General features: G+C 37.1%; 1 protein-coding gene across 3 annotated transcripts in view; it reads right to left on the reverse strand.

The window, feature by feature from the left end:
* ADAMTSL1 (ADAMTS like 1) overlaps positions 1-21602 on the reverse strand; it is a 481138-nt gene that overhangs the window by 332841 nt on the left and 126695 nt on the right. For all 3 annotated transcript variants that reach the window (XM_066987715.1, XM_066987719.1, XM_066987716.1), the window contains exon 2: positions 20940-21059. In XM_066987715.1, the coding sequence (XP_066843816.1) occupies positions 20940-21059 (120 nt within the window). The remainder of the gene's footprint in view (positions 1-20939; positions 21060-21602) is intronic.

Here is a 21602-nt window from a genome sequence, read left to right on the forward strand (position 1 = left end):
TACTTCAAAATAAGCACTTCAAATCTTTTTTCCCTTCAAACATTTCACTCATTCAAATCATGGAATCACAGAACCATCTGGGTTGGAAAAGACCTTCAGGATCATTAGGTCCAACCATGTCCCTTAGTACCACATACACACATTTCTTAAATACAACCAGGGATGGTGACTCTACCACTTCCCTGCACTGCGTTTCAACTCTTGACCACCGTCTCCATGAAGAAATTCTTAGTGACCGATCTAAACCTCCTCTGACACAATTTGAGACCTTTTCCTCATTTCTTATCACTTGTCACCTGAGAAAAGCCTGACACCCTCCTCACTGCTGCCTCCTTTCAGGCAGTTGTAGAGAGTAATGAGGCGTCCCCTCAGTATCCTTTTCTCCAGACTGAACAACCAAGTTCCCTCTGTCACACTCATAGCATGTGTTGTTTTCTAGTGCCTTCACCAGCTTCGCTTCTCTTCTCTGCACAGGTTCAAGTAACTCAATGTCCTTCTTGTAGTGAAGTTGCTGTTGTTCTTCTGTTATTATTTTTTTTCTTATTTATAAATCTTTATAGCAAAAGCATTCAAAAGTTACTTTTTCTTGACTGTTTACTTGCTGCCCAGTAGAAAAAATCTACACTGGCTCACAGGTGGGCTCTGTAGACAACATCATATGCACCTGAGGCAAACCCATTCATCTACAGAAACGTAAAGCATTTAAAGGTTTAAAGATGTTTGGGCTGTGGTATGACATAACAGTAATAGGACACATTGAAACTCGTTAGAGAATTAAACAAGTTAAGAAATAATTAGGAATAGCCACTGCAAACTGTTCAGTCTTGCCTTAGTACATCTCTAATTAGGTAACCCAAGAAGGTAGAAAGCTACCTGTTCAAATCAGTGCCATAATTTTTAATAGTTAGAAACATGTTATCAAGTTGTCTATCTTGGAGAAATTTCCTGCCATGCAACTTTGAGAATGAACACACCCATTACAAAATACAGATTTGTAATCAGAAAAATGTACTCTTGTTTTACCATGTTTAGAAGCCAAAGCCAACATGTAGAAAATATTTCTTTAAACTGAATCCAAAATACACATTTAAACATTTCAACAAGCAACCTGTGAAGCAAGTCAAAAGCTCTGTATCACCCCTGTATCACTTTTTCAAAAATTTAGATGAAAAAAATTGTTTCAGTGTTAGACACAGATAGCCTTAGCTGTCATAGAAAAATAGCTCTGTTAGGGTGGAAGATGAATTAAAATTTGTCTGCAACTTCTGCCTGCCACAGAACTCCTTTCAGCACTTGATTGGTGGCTGAAATAGTTGTGGGTGATAGGAAAACCAGTGAACTCATATGTGATGAAGGCCAAAGGCAATGGTTCTCCACAAAAAGGAACTATCATATTCTTAGGGTTCCAACAGCAGACAGAGTAGTTCAACTGCTGCATTACATCACAGGCTGTTGATTCATTACTTGTTTAGAAAGAACATTCCCATTGTCAGCATAAGCTAGGTGAAGAACTAGGTGAGGATAATTTAGTTTAAAGAGAAACATACCATGTAGAATTATATCAAAAGGTTTCATGGAAAGTGCCATATTTTTAAGCAGGACTTTCACTGTAAATGCAGTAAAATATTAAGCATAGTATGTGGTGTTCGAATTGTGACAATACTCTTTCATTTTACTTGGAGTTGGATTTCAAAATGTGTCCTGTAATATATCATAGTCTGAAAGGTTGCATTTTAAGTACTGCCATCAGTTGGATAATGACCTTTCCCCAAACAACCTGCAATTTATTTGTAATTATAAAAATACAAAATACTTCTAACTTGCCAAGTTCCTGAGAGTATTCCCTGGACGCTGTTTTATTTCTTCACCATGTAAGCTAATGTGGTAATACAGGTTCTTGCCAACTTATCAGAAAATTTGATAGGTCGACTGATAGTTAATCAGCTGTGTATTTGTAAACAGAGATTCTCTCACTGCCTCCCCCCAAAATTAAAACATTGTTTTCATTATTTTGTAGCTTACTATGAGCATATGGTTATGGACAGTTTCTAGATAAAGCCTGTAACAACATTTGAAAAAAAAAAATATTATGAACAAATATTCTGTATATGTAGTTGAGAAAGAAAGAAAACAAAATCAAGTCTCTAAAGGCAAAGCCAAAAGGACAAGATAACTTATCCAAGTTAAATGAGTGTTGGCAAAAATAAATAAAATAAAAAATGAGGAGAGGAGAGGGGAGGGGAGGGGAGGGGAGGGGAGGGGAGGGGAGGGGAGTGGTGAAGAAGACAATATTCTTTAAAGTTTGCAAAACTCAAATTATGTGGAAAAAAGAGGAAGGAAACATGGCCAAAAGAACAAATAATTAATGAACTTTTAGAAATTGCAACTAAATTCTGAAGTTATTCAGTAACAGTTGTTAGTTTCGTCTTTTTCTGGAAAGAACTGTGATTACAGAACATTCATCTGAAGAACAAAAGTAGGAACTGAGGGGTTCCTTATGAAACTGACCAAAAACGACCAACTGTCAGTGCTTAACATTCTCTTAATATTAATGACTGGGAGATGTGGGGAAACAATATTAAGAGCCTGCCTTAGCACACCTTGAAAGAAGAAGGAACTTGGACAAACTCCATATAAACAAGAAAGGAGTGTGTTTTAAAGAAATGTTGATTTATTTGCACCTGTGGAAGAAGGACCTAAAAAAAAAAATCCTCTCTCTGCACATAAAAACCAGACTTATCAGTTTCACATTGTAAGAGTCGTATTTTGTGGTGTTTGGTTTGGTGATTCAACTGGCACACAATCTGATAAAAGAGGGAGAAATGGGATGTCCCTGGGAAAAGACACGACTTGATGAATTCACAGGAAATTTTCCTTTGTTAAGGGTTCTTTAAGTTGAAGGAGTGTAACGCCAGGGAAGAGAGGTACTTTTTGAATATAAGTGCATACCACTTCCACACAGCTTTTTTTTTTTGTTTTGTTTTGTCTTGTTTTGTTTGTTTTGTTTTGTTTTCTCCTTTTCCCCTTTCCATTTTTCCTTTAGTTAAAGTATTTAATTAATAATAATTTTCCCTTAAAATTATTTTTCCTTAGATTAAATTATCCTTATCTCAACCCGTGAGTTGTTTCTTTCCTTTTCTTCTTTCTCTCCTCTTCTGAGGAGGGGGAGTGAGAGAGCGGTTGTAGTGGAGTTCAGCTGCCTAGCAAGGTAAAACCACCACAATGGCACAAAGAAGAAAGCCGCTAGTGTTTTCGATGTCCTTTCCATATAAAGCTGTGTATTGGGTAATTTAGAAGTCATGCCACCTTTTTCTTCACTCACTCTGCAATTACTCTAGTCTCTAAGAGCAGGTGGAGAGTTCTCCATCTGCACTCCATCTGCAATTTCTTCACAAAAAAGATGCATTCAGGGAGTGATTCTTATTTCTACATGGTGAGGACACAATTGTACAAACATGTGCATGTTCCCCAAAACTGAGAATTCAAGTTCCATCAGGATTCCTTTATCTGGGCTGTCTTTTGAGCTGCAGACTGCAAATATAATAGCATTCTCTGCTGATTTTTAAAATCATTACCAAGGGGTCTGATTTCATCAATTATCACGTTCACACTCCTTTACCACCAGCCTAATCATTAGGCACACTTACACAATATTCATTTATGTAAATGTTCTTTACCTAGGTATTCCCTCAGGGCATTGACCACCTTTTGGAACTCCATCATTTGTATGTTAGTCACATAAATTCTCCAGAAAATATCAAGGAATTTCCCCTATCTTTTACTTAACTAATTTAAAACTAGGCTCAGTCCAACATTTGACAGTATACTGAATAAAGCACAAAAGAATTTAATTTCCTGCTGTGGAAGTGAAAGTGATAAGATAATCTAATGCAGCATCTCCCTGTCCAATATTCATAGATGCTCAATCACTAGTGATTTAAAAAAATCACTCTTTAAGGCAGCTGCTTCTCAGGATTGCTCAATTCCCCCCCACACACTTTTTTTTTTCTTCTTTTTGACATTATGACTCCTCATTTCTCAGCTTGATGGCACATTTTTAAAATACTTTTTAAAACAGCAGTATATTTTACTGTATCTATCTTCATTAATCTCCATTACTACTAAGTTATATATCTGTAAAGCACTCAGCTCCTCTGCAGCACAGAGGGCAACTCACACCATATATCATTTCACAGAGTCTGCTATGACATTGAATTTCTTTTGAGAGGAAAACAAAGAAAAAGATTCCTGGAGTAAGATTTTCACCCGTAACCCTTACTGAATATGTAACAGCAACAAGCATGCAGCAAATCAGTACCTGGGAGTCTGACTTCTTTGCACAGGCAGCCTTTGCAAATGCATTTTTTTTTTTAATAGAAAACAAACAAGAAAAACACAGATAATACAATAACAGTTGAAAAGTAGTATCACATGACATTTGCAAAAGAAATCTAGCGTTAAATGGACTCGTAATACAGTTCAGAAACTTTGAAAAAAATCATCATTTTCTCTTTTTTTAAAGATTACTCTAAAACTTTTTTGGACCCACTGCTGGCCAGAGCTGAGCCAGTGAACAACACTTGTTGGGTCTCTGGGAGAACAGATTTAAGAAAGGGAATGAAACTGCTGTGCACAGCAGCTGCGAGAGAGGAGTGAGAAAATGTGAGAGAACCAGCCCTGCAGACCCCCCAGTCAGTGCAGAAGTGGGGCAGAAGGGGCTCCAGGCACCAGAGCACAAGTTCCCGTGCAGCCTGTGGAGAGGAGCCCATGCAGCAGCAGGTGATCTGGCGGGGGCTGCCACCTGTGGGGAACCCACGTTGGAGCAGTTTGCTCCGCAAGGATGGACCCCATGTTACGGACCCATATTGGAATGGTTCTTGAAGAGCTGTTGCCTTCAGGAAGCTCACCATTATTGTGAAAACACCAGAAGGGATAAACACTAAATGACATGGAACATTTGACATACATGTCCTTCAGCTGCCTGTGCTACGAAAGTGCGTAAAAGAAATAGGCAACTGACAACTTAATAACAGACAAAGAATAGTGAGGAATAAAAGTGTGCTGATACTGATGGGAGCCAAGAGTCAAAGGACTGTATAAGACCATAGCATGGATATGGAAGTAGGAAACATGCACTTGTGCAAAGATCCTGGGCAGCACAACAGGTAGGATACAATTTCTGATGAATGAGAAAATCAGACTTTTTAGGCATGGACAAACCCCTAAAACTAGGCCTTCCTGCCTTGGGGACCTGCAATCATGACTAAAGCTGCTGAGAATTATCATGTCTGCTCAAAAGACAAGAACAAAAGCAAAGATGTTAGAATATTGTAGAATAACACGATGTCAATGACATCCAACTGCCTTTTCTCACCTTCAGGTCACCAACATAACTTTCATCAATAAACGTTATCCTGGAATGCTTCCTTTTGCTAAAATTTTCTCAAATTGCTTTAACAAGTTTACCCACAAAGGTCATTTGGTCATGACAGCTTTTAAAAGAAGAAGAAGGGACAGAATTTCTAAAAAGAAGATTAGCTCAGATCAGTTTTTTTTTTAGGTAGGTACAATCAGGAATTTGTTTTGGATACAGAGTTCTGCAGTGTTGCTGGAGAAACTGGTATTAATAGGATTTGTGTCACTAAAGGAGACTGTCTTTCCAGACATGGATAGTTACTAACAACAGGATACTGAGATTTCTGGTTACAGCAGCTCAGAAAGTTCTTCACCAATGAGTCACTAAACCTGTAAGAGGAAGTGTCATTTTAAATCTGACAATTTAGACACAGAGTTATAAAACTTGTTATAGATAATAGCCTTATGAGAAAATAGATAATTGTGCCCTTCCCATTAAGCTTTGTGAAGAAAATTTGAAGACCTTCATCAGCCTGTAACAAATAAATAGAATAATGTGAAGAAATCCAATGAAATAGTACATGAAAAAATGCTAAAGGAAAACAATAGGGCAGTTATACAGTAAGAGGGCAATTGCGGTGAAAGAAAATTAATATAGAGCTAAGAAAAGCTTAAAAAAAAAGACAAAACCTATTTTAGATTCATGTATATGGAAACAGTGGTATAAAACACTGGTTTAAAATTCCCTGCTAGAATTCCAGTTCTACAAAATTTTCTTATATGAGAAAGTTCTTTCTCATAAGCACTTTCTCAGTCCTTAGCTGCAGTGTAGGTAGTGTAGAGCCCTGAAATCAATGGGTTCTCATTCTTGCTACTTCCTCCTTCCCCGCACACGCCCTTTTGTACATATACCATGTTTCTTCATTCTTCTCATTCTCTTGAGATGTGAGATGACATCATCTTTATGTGTCTTTTTCCTAGAACTTAAGTCCAGAAAATGAAAAATAGCTGAGTGGAAAGCCTTTACTTTGAAAATCGTTTCAATTATTGTCTATCACAATCTGCTGGATTACCTCCTGTACCTGATTTTGGCTTACTGAAAGGATTTTGGAAATTGAGTCACTGAAATGCAGTGTAGTAACGATATTTAATATTGTCTTTAATATTTGATGCATATGCCTTGAAGTTCATTTTATAACAGAAAAAGTAACAAAGCCACAAAAAGATAAGCTATGATAGGTATTTTTGGCATTTTAGGCATTTATAGGCATTTTGGGGAGTGCAAGCAAAATCATGTTTAATGAATGTTTCACAATAAGGAACAATATGTTCATAAACATACATTTATATAGAGTTTCAGAAGAGAATAAGACAGCTTCTATTTTTTGCAGAATTTTGGTAGTAAATGTCAAAGACAACTTCCACTTCCTCAAACATATCTCTTATTCAGAATGATGTCAATATGATAATGTTCTGTAGTCTTTATGAACAAATATTTAATATATTTTGCTGCAGGCCTTGATGAAGACAGTACAAGATGTACCAGTAATGCCAGTGATGCCTTTCAGCTAAAATAATATCAAAGATCCACAACATCTATAAAAACTACAACAAAATTACTTCTAAAAGAATGACAACAAAAACAAAAGCAAAAGATAGTCTATAAATATTACACTGAAATCTTCTGATTTCTAGTTAGTTAATGAGGGCAAAAATATTGTAGGTGCCTATTCCTTACAGATATGGGAGGTCATTTTACATTTCACACTTTCACACGTTTTTTAAAAAGACATTTTTTTATTCTTTTTCTGGAGGGGAGAGTGGAGATGGTAGAGAGGATACTATAGGATTCATAATGGTAATTCTATTTATTTCTCTATTATTTATTATTATTCTCTATTTATTCTATTAATTCCATCTATTTATTGCTTAATTCAATAGACATATGCTTTTAGAATCTTTGCGGAATTTGGAATTTGCTTCATGAGATATTTGCTTCGTGAGATTTGCTTCATTACTTTTAACTGCATACTATTATCTTTTTTCCTGGCTGAAAGATAAGTAAACTTAAAGTTTATCTGAAAACATAAACTAAGGATAGATAATTATAATACTTATCTTTACATTAAATTTGTGTCTAGCAATATAAACAATTACTACTCTATATAAATTTACATCTATAGAGATAATTAGAAACAAATCTATTTATATTTATGCTTATAAACTATTAGCTTAATCATTAGGAAATTTGAAAGCTACTCTGCTCTTTGTAAATTTACTATAACAAACATTAAGAACATAAAATATGAAGAACCATAAAATCTATGAACAAGGTAAGAATAATGTTCAGCATTCATTTATTTATGTTACATTTCTCAAAGAAATATTCATAGCTAAGCAGGTAGCTAGAAATACTCCTCTTCTAACTTTTGTCCTTTTCTATTAAAAATCAAAGGAAAGCATATTTTTGTTTGTTTAAACGGAAGGCTATTACCTCACAACTCTATGGTAGATTTTCTGTGTGGAACAGAAGATATGAACCATAGCTATCAAATTAAATTTAAATTTGATACTGTGAAAATGTGTTTCAGATGTCAGCACTATATCTTCTAATTAGGAGCAATGGCACATCTTCCCCCTTGGCATAACTTCTTGTTAATAAGAAACAACAGCCCTTACTCACAAAGCAAAATGCAATGAAAGGCTTGAGCATATGCAACTATTTTCTGCACATCTGAGATCCTTTGCAGCCCAATGTGTATTTTGTATTAATTATCTAAGGCAATTTATTGTAATTTAGTGTGCTCTGATATAGCCTACAGATTACATTCTACAGTAGAAATATTACTGTCAAAGATCTCAATACCAGAATTAAAGCCAGTATTCTTAGCCTTATTATTCACAACAAATTTTAAAGCAAATCAAAGTCAAAAAGCTGAGCCAAGCTGGGGCCAGCCACTGCTGTCAGCTAGACATCAAGGAAGGGGCAGCACCCTGGTTGGCATGGCCCTGACAGCTGCAGCATCTTCCCTTCTTTGTCCTCAGACCATGTCGTGAATACTACCCTGAATGCGAGAAAAAAAACTGACAAACTGGCAGGAGGGGTGGGGAGGCACCAAGACGGTGGTGCTGGAGGCCTTACCCCGTGAAGTGAGGCTACGGAGTGGGGCTGGTTCGGCCGGGAGAAGGGGTGGCTGCGGGGTTACCCAGCAGCAGACCCGGCACCGTCAGGAGGGGATGGAGGAGACTCGGCCAGGCTCTGTCCAGGGGTGCCTGGCGAGAGGGCAGGAGGCAGGGCATGGGCTGAGGCACGAGGGGCTCAGGCTGGAGACAAGGAGAAGCCTTTTCCCCACCAGGACAGCCTGGCTGGGGAGTCGGGGCCCAGGCAGGTCGGGCATCTGTGGCCTGGGGTTTTCGTGTCCTGGCTGGGTGAAGCCCTGAGCAGCCCGGCCTGAGCCCAGTCTGAGCCTGCTCTGCATCGGGGCTGGGCTGAAGGGCCCTGACAGATGGTGGTAGCACGTGGGTCTTTGTTGTTGTGAGTAAGCAGTAGTTAGGCGTGCTTTGGTTTGGTTTATAGCACCTAGGATTAAGATGATCCTACCTCTATGTATCTTTCCTAAGGTACTCATCCACTATCCTCATGCAGCAGAAATTGCCTTGATGCTAGTTTCTGCTCCAAAGACTCACATGCTAGTCTGTGGGTTTTGTACTATCAGACTCAACTGCCTCTCTCCATTGAATCCTTAATACCTTTCTATATATTAAATTCATGCCTTGTTCATTATTTTCTGATACAAAGTACATTCCCTCTTTCCAACACCTTCCCAATCTCCTAACTCTTTTTATTATTTCCCTTGTATACCTAGTTTCTTAATGCCTAAATAACACTGAGAAAAACATAGAAAGTGAAGAAGCAGAAGATGGTGCCAAAGAGACCTGAACATGAAATCTATTGCTAATATGTCATCATTCATATCTACAGCGTCAAGTGAATGGAAATTGCAGCAACTATGAACTATCATAAAGTTGATTTTACACTCATGAAACAGACTATAAGGCTTTTTTTTTTTTTTTTTGATTTTTTTTCTTAAATGCACTGACTGATCAGGAACTTTGGTTAATTTTCCCTCTGCTCTAAATTGTGCAAAGTCAGTGGAGCTTGCTAAAGGGATTTTTCTTCTGTTCTGTACTCCAAAGTGGTTACAAACAATACAGTGTGACAAAATTTTGCTAACATTATTTTGCATAGTTTTCCATGGACATTTACTTAAGCACCCAGAGATACTGAAGGAAACTAGATGAGTGAACCATATCTGTACACGATAATAACAGGAATTTCCAGTTATATGTTGAAATGTGGATTTGGTTACATACAAGGCCAACCAAAGACATTTGTTAACACAATTAAAACAGTTCTTCGGAAGAAAAAAAAAAAAGTCTGCAGAAGTCAGCAAATATGTTTCTATACTGTAAATGCATTATTTAAATAATAACAATTTAAATTAAAATGCAGATCTCTTTTCTGCAGTTCAAAAAAGACTGTGCTTTTCTCTAAGCTTAGCAGACTCTCAGTTCAGATAAAGGGTACACAGAACAGATACCTGCCGAATACATACTATAGTGTCTTCACACTTTTTCTTTCTCTTTCTCTTCGTTGCTCCTTTGAAACCGGTTTCAGAACTGGTTGCTCCTTTTGAAACTGGCAGACCACTAACTCATCTGGTTGGACTTTGAAGCCATGAAAATCAAGTGGTTTTTGAATTTGTTGCTGAAAAGTCACTTAGTAGTACTGACTGTACTATTAATCTAAGTCCCAGTTCAAGTCTCAGGCTTCCACCATCTTAAGACAATGATGTGGAACAGGCTGATTGTGGGGATGGGGGAAAAGGGAATGGAAAAATAAAAAGCTCACAGGGCTGCTTCTGGAATAAATCACTTCCATATTTTCTTCTCAGTAGGTTAAAACCAAAGACAGAAACATTTGTACAAACATATTTCAAGCTCTATGGAGCCAATCTCACTATACACCAGCCACTATAGTTTCTAAACAGACACAGAATACTTAGTATCTCTTGCAGGTTCTTAGTTATATTTCTTAATATATTTAAAAAATAATCTATTTGAGTGCTTTATTTTCATATACAGAACCCAGAGTGTTTCAAGACTATTAATGTAAAAAGCTGAAAAATATTCATAGAATCAAAGAATCCTAGAATGGTTTGAATTGCAAGAGACCTTAAAGATCATCTCATTCCAACCCACACCTCCCACCAGACCAGGTTGCCCAAGGTCCCATCCAACCTGGCCTTGAACACTTCCAGGGATGGGGCATCCACAGCTTCTCTGGGCAACCTGTTCCAGTGCCTCACCACCCCCAGCAGTGAAGAATTTCCTCCTTATATCTAATCTAAATCTACCCTGTTTTACTTTAAAGCCATTACCCCTTGTTCTGTCACTACTCTCCCTGACAAAGAGTTACTCCCCAGCTTTACTGTAGGCCATTTTTAGGTATTGGAAGGAAACTACTGTAAGGTATCTCCTGAAGCCTTCTATTCTCCATGCTGAATGACCCCAGTTCCTTCAGACTGTCTCCACAGGAGAGGTGCTCCAGCCCCTTGATTATCTTTGTGGCCCTCCTCTGGATTCATTCTAACACTTCCGTATTTCTACATTCTACTTAATCACAATTCTGATTTAAGTCATGCAGAACTGAAATTAAAAAAAAAAAAAATTGATGCAGATAACAGAAATGGTCAGCAATGCATACAGGAATAAGCCATATCAGTTGAGTACCTTTCTTGCAACAGAAAACCATGATGAGAAATATAATACGAAATATAATTCCTATCCCATGGGAAAAATGTAAAAATTCTTATAATGTAAAAGATTGCATCTAGACCTTTCAGTGGCAAGTGAAGGAACTAGCTACTTAGATCACGCTAAACCCATCTTTTGCTCCCCATAAATTCCTAATAAAATTATTGGTCTAAGGTTTGATCCAGAAGATCCATACCTGCTCTATGAGCCAGATATACAACATAAGGAAACTGAATCCAGCACAGAGAGTGTGATCAGAAATTTATTTCTGTGATCCATCACAGCTTATTCAAAAACTCACTTTGTATGTGTACTTTGTACTTTCTTAGGAGTGAGTACTATATTAAAAAATGAACTCCTGGAGGGATGATATCCTTCTCTTCCTTCTTGACCAAACCTCACTATCTTCTGGTCCTAAAGCAATTTTATTCCAGTCTTCATCACAAATACATATGATAATAAACACATAACATAGTACATGCATACTAAAATAAGAAATTTGTTCCACTGCCTATACTATTTAACCTGAGAAGGAGGGAAGAAGTATCATTGCTACTGAAAGTGTTTAATAACAATGAGAGAGCAAAAACCTATATAGAACAGAAATAAAATTCCCATTCAAATGGTAATCTCTCTGTAGCATGATAAAAAAAACTAATATCCTTTGGATAAGACAATGTAGGCATAAATGGCTGTACAAGATGATATTGCAAAAATTCAATACATTTAATTTGAATACACACTGAAACAACACTGTGTAGCAGAAAAAGTATTACTGTGGGTTACCATTTCAAGGCTAGATATACACCCTATAGCTTGCAGCAGATTTTTTTTTTTTTTTGACAAATCCACAGTTTAGAGTCTAACACGAATCTCTTGCTGCTTTCTTTCTCAAAGGTCTGCAACAAATCTGGTATGATCAGACTGACAAACATCTTGTTATAATGGAGTACAGCCAACATATTTGGATACAGGCTTGCACTACTGATCTGAAAGCTACAAGTAGGGAAGAGAAGTTATGGAAAGCATACAAGAATAAAACTGAATCTGATTTGAATGTAATCTTCAAATAAGGATTTAATAAGACAATTATGGAATGTTAATTAAAGTGCCAACAGATTAAGCACATTCATCATGATTTAAGAATTCCGTATGTGGCAACTGATTATCAAAAGCACACTGTTTGTGCTTTCACATGTGGCACTGCAGTTCATGAGCAACAGAGAATTTATTCAGAGACTGTGGTCATCCACTCACAGCTTTTCAAGTAATTAACATTCAAAATCAAGCTGTTAGGAGCAGAGCAAATGCTTCAAAACTGTTCTGCAAGAAGTCACTTTATTATGACAATGTATTGGCTTTAGCCAGGCTTACAAACCCTCTTGCTGCTTCCTTATTCTCCACATGGATATACACAAGTTTAGCCTACAGGTATGTTTGTGCAAAGCAACTTTTAAAAGTTCAAGTGCCCTTGAATACTACCGTTGTAAACATTATGGCAACCATAAGAGGAGGATCACATTACCTACCCATGAAACAAGCTATTTAAAGTAAGGCCATGCTGAAGATTTATAACCAAGGAAAAAAGGAAGGTAGGAAGGAAAGAAGGAAGGAAGGAAGGGACCTAGGGAGAGGGAAACAGACTTTCTGGCACAGAGAGTGGAGATGTGCCAGAATCCAAGCCTTCTGATCCTTGGTGCAAAATATATACCCACCCATCAGTGCTTTTTGTTGATACTGAAATTGACGGTGTCCATAGTTCAGGAGCAAGAGTTTCCAAAACTGTTTATCAGTGTTCTAGAACAGAGGCAAGTCAATAAGCCACGCCAGGATACACTCACAATCATGACAGCAAGGAAACATGCAGGCATACAGACTTACTTTTAAGTCAGAAAACTAAATTTAAACTCAGAACCCTGCCAGTAATTTTACAGTAGTATAATTTTTCTAGGAATAATGCCCTGGCATAGCTTAGTGTGACCCAAAAAGGAAAAAGTTTAAGCATCTCTAATGTTCTCTAATCCCTCCAATGTACTACCTCTCCCTTAGATGGTCAAAGTTCCCTCCACTGTATTCTCCAGCCCTCATCCTCAGAAGGTAGCCTGAGTCCATGTGAACAGGGAATGGAAACAAATAATCCCCTTGCCATTTGCAGTGAGTGACCAAGAGTGGAGTATCACAGTTATAGTCTCTACTGGCTGTTAGAGACAGCGTTGAGCCTAAAGTAATTATATCTGTATTCAGTGCAATAAAGAAGGCTCTGTACAGTTGGGAAGCAAGAGAAGCATTCCTGAAAAGCCTCTAGTCATAAGGCATCACAGGCCATTTTTCAGAAGTCTCATTATAACTGCTGGAAAATCAACACTGAAGGAATTAGCTCTAACTTGTTCCTCCACTTTGTTTCAGAAAACTTACTAGTAAGAATTTGCTAAAATGTCTACATTGCTTCAGAGTTCTGAGACTTGTGTTAAAAACGTGGCATCTAGATAGGCCTATACATATATATAAAACTCTGTGTGTCTAAATCTTTGCAAATAAAGAGCAATTAGCTATACGTGGCATAAATATATAATATAAGCACATATGAAGAAAGTAAAAAAGCTATTAGAACTTCAAAGTTATATGAACCTAACACAGATATATGAAAGCATGAAAAGTGCTAACCTGCAAGCATATAAAGCTATGCAACCACATTTTATTATTAGTACGGTAGCTTAAAATTTATAAAAGAGAAAATGAGGAATATTTTCTTAGCAGGAGAGATATTTATTTATTTATTTTAGTCAGGGAGGCAAGCTAAGTCCCCCCTCCTCCTTCAAAAAATTGAACGTTTTCCTCCAAAACATTTGAGTGAGCTATTTGTTTCATCATCACTGGCTGCTAAAAGATTATAGCTTTCTCAGCTAGAGGAAGAAGTTTGAAATACCTCAGGACAGTATCCTGTCTTCCTTGCTAGCGATCTTTTACATTATTCTTTCATTTACTTACTTGATGCTTACCATACACCCATTGTACCTTAATTAATAAATTGCATTAAAATGACTAAACAAAATCTGCTAATAATATGAAAAAGAGGGGCTCCTTATTTTAATGAAGACCTTAAAAAAGTGATATTGAATGTCTACTTTGAAAAGTTCGAACTGTAAATATTTTGAGTGTAATAACTATTCTTAACTGCTTTCGTTCATGAACTATTTACACTATATTTGCAATTTACAGTACCATAAGACCTTTATTAAAATGTACAGAAGCAAGACTTGTACAGAAGCAAGACTTCCACACACAAAGAACATCCCCATATTCTATTAGTGCAAAATAAGCTGCTACTTATTTGAATTCCCTAGAGTGGAAACAGTGTCATGAAAAAGAATTTCCAGAACTTCACTGAAGAAAACAAAATAACTACTTAATCTGATGGAAACTAGGGAATTTTTCCGTTGTTAGGAATAGGTATTGGGAACAGTTATTAATAAATTTAAGCTCTGTTTATGTACTGTGGTAGACCAAATAACATTCTATATCATTACACAAACAATGGCTTAGCTGTTTTTCAATTTTTCATTTTCCTAATGTAGGCAAGGCTAATAACTCAGTCTTTCTAAAAACAGCTTCCTTTCCTCCTGCGTCAACTCCAGCACTAGATGCAGTCATGGGACAGTTTTGGCAGCTGTGGAACCTGGATTCCAAGCTTTGGAATGCTTTTTTAAAAATTTTATTTATTTAGTTATTCCAAGCAGTGGTGTCTTGATTGGCTTTCTAACAGAAAAAGAAAAAAAAATAGGAACAATAAGAGGTCCAAACCATTTAATGGTCATGCTTCTATCTTTAAAGCTGTGGAAAAAATATCATTAAGAGGCAATCAGAAGAATGGACAAAGAAGCATTAGGACCCTTTGCAATCTAAATACTGAGATTCAGAAATGAGGCATGTAGGTTCATGCCAATGGTTCATCCTATTTTTGTTTTTGATTATCCACACACCTCTAAATATATTTAATACATTATTAAAAAAAAAAAAAAAAGATAAAACTTTAAGATACTAACCTTGATAAAGTTTTTAATCTGGAAGAAATAACTAACATTTTTATAAAGTAATTATAGACTGAAAAACATTTCAAAGAAGTTGTGACAGGAAAAGATTTACACTGAAAAATATCAGTGTTCAAAACGGCAAGTGGATAAGGAGCAGCCATAAACATGGATTGAACCATGAGGCATAAGTTTAACAAAATATATTTTTAAGAGTACTGAGATATATGACAGAACTTGACTATTATCAGTTGTGATAAAAGAAGTAAGAAATATGATGTTACTCAGTAAAATAAGAACACAATTTACCAGCCAGTGGCCTAGTGACTTTCTGAAGTGCTGAATCAAACAAACATGATTAGATCCAGAATTCCATTATCTGCAGTCAGGTTTACATTTCACTGAAAAACCTGAAAAAGCTGCTTTCATTTCTAAAGAGATTATATTCTCCTACAACAGTGATAGTTAAACTGTAGCCTAGGGACATCCTGTTTATCTAACGAAACCAATTGGTTATGGCATGAAAGCAAGGTTCACAAACCATGTTCTATCACACCATGCACCTGCTACAGGTGGCCTGTGAGAAGTCTGTGACCTAATTGTTTCCCACTGCTTTCCTTACAACTGCAGAGAAAGTCCCAGTTTGACTTGGGATCTCTCTGAAGGTATTATATTTCCTGGTCAGAAAGTGCTTAAAGAGTTCCTAATGTCAGACTGCAAGTAAAAGTTCAGGTAGCTCTTCTATACACCCCAAAATATTGAGCTCAATCTCATTGCTTTGTTAGGAAAGACTCATGATTTTTTAATAATTGGGTTGACAGCAGCAAATGTAAGGCTGTCTTGATTTCACAAGGGAGATCTGTCCTCTACAGAGCAAATACAAAGTAGAGGTAGTCAGAGAGGAGCCCTTCTTTTCACCAAATAATTTTTCTTTATTCATCATGTCAGTAGATGTATGGGACAGGCCCTGTAATTCCTGCAGACTGGTGGAGATTTCTCCAGCCCTAAGGAGCTCAAACCAGGATTCTGCAGCATGGTGTTATAACTGTTTAGAAAAATGTGATCTTGAACTGAGAACCTTGGAAATTCCTTACATAACAAGCATGTTCCAAGCATACTGTGCCTCTACACATCAAATAATTCAGACCGCAAAGGAAAAACAACAAAAAACATGGCTCAAAAAATAAAGAATAAATATTTTTTTCCTATTTAAATCCAGGAAATTATTCCCTCCTTCTGAAAGGTATGAGCAATACACTTTATATCAAATATTACACAGAAAACAAAACAAATAACAACAAAAATCAACCTAAAGGTTAGACACTTTGGTTTTCATTACTGAATACAGGGTTTGCTATCATTCTCAATTAATAATGGTGTAGAGAAATTTTAGTCGGTAAGTCTATCGCAAAATCAGAACACAGGCTTACATGGCAAGGTTTTGGCAGCCAGGGGAGATGCAGGGGTGGCCTCTGTGAGCAGAGCCCAGCAGCTGCCCCATGTCAGACTACAGCCAGCTCCAGACGGCTCCAAAAGGGACCCGCTGCTGGCCAGAGCTGAGCCAGGGAGTGACTCTGGTTGGGCCTCTGGGAGAGCAGATTGAAGGAATGGAAAAACACTGCTGCAAAACAGCAGTTGGGAGAGAGAGGAGTGAGAAGCAGCCCTGCAGGCCCCAAGGTCAGTGCAGCAGGAGGGCAAGAGGTGCTCCAGAAACGCTGTAGAAGTTCCTCTGCGGCCTGGAGGAGCAGGCTGTCCCCCTGCAGCCCACGGGTCCCACACGGAGCAGATCTCCACGCTGCAGCCCGTGGAGGAGCCCCCGGTGGAGCAGGTGGATGTGGCCTGGAGGAGGCTGCGGCCCATGGAGAGCCCCCGCAGGAGCAGGCCCCGGGCCGGAGCTGCAGCCCGTGGAGAGGAGCCCACGCAGGAGCAGGGGTCTGGGGGGAGCTGCCGCCCGTGGGGGACCCGTGCTGGAGCAGTTCTTAAAGAACTGCAGCCTCTGGGAAGTTGACGTGGGATCAGTTCAGGAAGGACTGCATCTCATGGGAGGGACCCCATGCTGGAGGAGGAAAAGAGATGGAGGAGAAAGGTGTGGTACAGATGAAGCGTTACGGGCTGACCATAACTGCCATTCCCCATTCCACTGCACCACTTGGGGAGGAGGCAGAAGAGGATGGTTGGGTGAAAGGTGTTTTTATTTTTCTTTAGCTCTCATTGCTGTAGTCCATTAGCAATAGGCAATAAATTACAGTAATCTCCTGTACACTGTCTGTTTTGCTGATGACGGTAATTGGTGAAGGATCTCCCTGCACTTGTCTCAACCCATGAGATATTTTTTTTTTTGACATATTTTCTCCCCCTGTTCTTTTGAGGAGAGGGAGTGAGAGAGTGTTGTGTTGGAATTTAGCTGCACATTCATGTGAAACCACCATCACCATCATAACAGTAACTTCTAAAATGGTAGAAGGCTTCTCGAATCCCAAATAGTATTATCACTGACATTCAGGAACGTATCACAACATAGACAGGAACTTTTTATGTTGTATTCTCCTAAAATTGTAGAAGAATAATGTTTAGGGTGTTATTTAAAATAGGTATCCCCTTAACCCTAAGTTTTGTTTCCACTAAACATTCTGAATCCTTTTGGTCTGTTAATTTTTATTTATTTTTCCGTAGTACTTAAATTATTTTTATTATTTTTTGCAGCAAAAATATAAGAAACAAAACCAACATAACTTAGGCATCACAAGTTTCATATCTCAGTGGCTGCCTTTAAATAATTTTGTTAGTGTAATTCACAGTTACTGGCTATGCACAGGACAGAAAATGATAAAAATATAAATCTTCCTCTGGCTTCTGGTAAATTTTTATCCCTAAAGTTAATGAAGGTAGAGCAAGGATGGATATACAAGTGGAAAGAAAAAGAATCTTTGACAGCATTTTGAAGAGTGAAGACACAGTGTTCAGACGGTAACTTCTAAATGTGGGCCATTCCCACAGAATTTTCCCAGAAAGCATCAGATGAGCTTATGCCATCATCAGGGAAAAATACAAGGATTAAAGACTTTTGTAACTGTTAATTAAGATTCTCACTGCACAACTTAAACTGGGAATCTATGTGCTCACTGATTTTGAAAATTTGCAAACAGAAGCCTAGTCTATGTTAGTCACAGGACTCCTAAAAATAACCAAAGTGGGAAATATGGGGGGGAAGTGTAATAAAAGAAAGACCTTTTTTTTTTTTTTTTGGATACAGTTTTGATACATTTTTCTCTGTAGCTCATTTGTTAGAAAAACATCTCTGCAGCAGATTTTCTTATTAGATATGCGGTGATCACAGTGTGAAAGTACAGTGAAATAAAAAGGATTAGTCCTGTAAATTAAGACAGATTGGTCCTACAGACATGGACTGTGTTTTCTGTCCTGGAAAACTACATTCTATATTTCTGCCTCTGTAACAACAGATTTTGTGTTGCAGGCACTTTGTAGCATTTTTTCTGGTATGGTAGTAATCATGCAGTCGTCACTCTTGAAGATGCCTTACCTGCTATCTTCCGCTTGATAGACAGAGGTGCTGAACACTCGTAATTGCATTTGAGGTCAAAATTTTTCCAGTTGGTTGCTATTTAATGTGAAGTGAATTGAATAAAATAGGACCTTGTGTCTCAGACAGAGAACTCATGTACGTGCTTCTGATGTTAATGTCTGTGAGCCTTTGAGTCTACATCTGTAAAATCAGAATGATGTCCTATATAGGTTACAGAAATTTATGAAAGTAAATTCACTAGTATTTCAGAAATGGGTATTTAAATTAAATACCAGAGAAATGCTTTTCTTGAAATCAATGCCTATCTTTGAAATATAGTCTGCAGTCTGCATAGCACACAATAAACAAATCACAAGACCACACATACAGTCAAAATATGTCAGGCAATATACAGAAGAGTTACTTCAAGGTATTCCATATTACCTATTCCTGACTGAATCAGTCATGCAGAGGAAACAGTATGTGCTTATGTAGTTACAGATATCTCAAAGAAATTAGGTTGCAGTACAAGTCCCCCAGGTCATACTTAAATGAAGACTGCAATGTCACATTTTCTACGCGATATTCTTTTAACATCGTTGTGTATTCATACATATATGTCCTCACAGAAGGAAGGTCACAGGTATGATACAACATCCTTGTGAAATTAAAAAGTAAAAGACCACTATGTGGAAGTAAAATCTGTGAATAATTTTCAGATTACTTTCTGCTTAGGTGAATGCAATCAAGATACACTTATAAACAGGCAGAAGACTGGCACAAAGCCAGCACAACCCAGAAAACAACAAATCAGTTCACTGGTACTGACACAACTGCAATAAAATACTGCTTGGTCCTCCTGACCACAGGAAATGAATGGTTTCTATGAATAACAATTTCAGCCTACTCCCTTGAGGAGTGGATGGGGGTAGCGGAAGACCAGCACTCTCTGTTCGGTGAATCTTTATTTTAGTCTTGGCAGTCAAGCACTTGCTTGATGCAATTCTGAACTGCCATAAAATTACCCACAGTGAAAGAAAAAAGTGTTGGTTTTGCCTGATCTGAAAACTCTTTTAGAGGTTGTAAAGCATTAAGGATAACTTGTCTGAGACAAGATAGATTAGCACAAACACAGTGGATTGTTTAATGCCTTCACTCCCTTTGTTAACTGGATTCTTTGACCTGAGCAACAAGACTTATCAAAAGACTTCCGCCCCATCCTTCCGAAGTCCTAGCTCTACATGCTTCCACCAATGATAACTGGCTAACATTCACTCTTGAAAGAAAGGTAACTTCAGGCACTGCCCTCTAAGGCTATGAGAAAAAAGTTGATTTAAAAGGAAGTGAGCATGGCTGTGCCAACATTTAATTACTCTAGAGTCACTTTTATTTTCCTGTTCTACAGATTCTTTATTTTGAATTTTAATCCTTAAAATACATCAGCAGTTCATGGAAATATCAGAAGCTAATGCACCACTATTTCTGTTATACCACAGTCTGTTGGACACCATAAAATTTCAACCCTTGAAAGTGTTAGAACCATAAATTTACTTCAGTTTAAAGTTAGCTGAATTGCTTTGTTTCATATTAAGGCAGGATTATGTTTATGACTCTCAGCTTCTTTACTTCCATATTCATCTCTTATGCAACATCAGAGAATTAGCTGCTTAACAGACATTCTGAAATTCTTCAGACTTCAAAACAAACATCTTGTCAGACATGCACAGAAGAGAGTGAAAATTGCATTATGTTTTCCATGAAGCTATTTTATCTTTTTGTAATCGACTTTTGCTCATTTTATAACATGTGTCTTTTTAAAGCATAACTTATTTCTTAAATAATCTAGGAATTGAACTTTACTCATTTAAAATTTAATAACAAATAAACTCCTTTTGGATGTGCAAATCAAATAACAGTAGCAAATTAGACTGCCAAAATTCTGAAAAAGAATTTTCCTAAGAAAGCTATAGACCAATCTGTGCTTCTTTCAGAAAAAAATCTCTCCCTAAAAGAATGTAATCTCAAATGCATTTAACACCCACCCTATGTACAGATCTTTATTTATATGGAATTTCCAATATTTTTCAGGGCAACATTTCTAATTAATAAATTAAATTTGTAATTTTCTGGAATTTGATAGAGCACCCAGTGTATCGGCAAAAATCTGTATTCTCACAGGTATTTCTACTAAGATTTTTAGAATAATAGAGTCCTACCGGATCTTCTGTTTTGTGGTTATTCAGCAAATCAGACAGGAAGTCATCATGAAGGCTTTCTCTCCGAATCAATGTAAATTCACGTAGGAAAACTGCTCCTTGGTTTTGGTCTCCACAAACCTATTTTAAAAAATGATATTAGGAAAAGAGATATTTCAATTCTAACATAGATACAATCTCCAAATAAATAAGGCTGGAATACTGAAATGTCCATTAATGGTCATTTGCCTTCCATTACTAAACTCATTCTAACCAGTCACCATTGACATTAATGAAAACTAATGCTTGCATTGAAAGAAAGCCAATAAGTTAATAACTGCCATTTAAAAGAGATTCAGTTTGTAAAATATGTTGCTATTTCTTACTTTTAACTAAGGCCTATAAGGCAATTAAAACATAAAATTTCTTTTCTGAAATGAATTTAAATATTTTGAGAGAATAATATTTAGAGTGTACTTTTTGTTTTTGGAGCAATTCATATTTGTTCATCAGATTGATCATATTGTCCTAATAAAATAGAGCTAAAAATTTCTGATAGCCAGAAAAAAAATTTACATGTAAATACATTGGATAGCAAACTTAAATATGCACGTGCATTAAAAATCATTTAAATTTACTTCACACCTATTGTTTCTGAGTTTAGCAAGGTATATAATCTATTGG

This window comes from Anser cygnoides, chromosome Z, assembly GCF_040182565.1.
Source record: "Anser cygnoides isolate HZ-2024a breed goose chromosome Z, Taihu_goose_T2T_genome, whole genome shotgun sequence".
Lineage (NCBI taxonomy): Eukaryota > Metazoa > Chordata > Aves > Anseriformes > Anatidae > Anser > Anser cygnoides.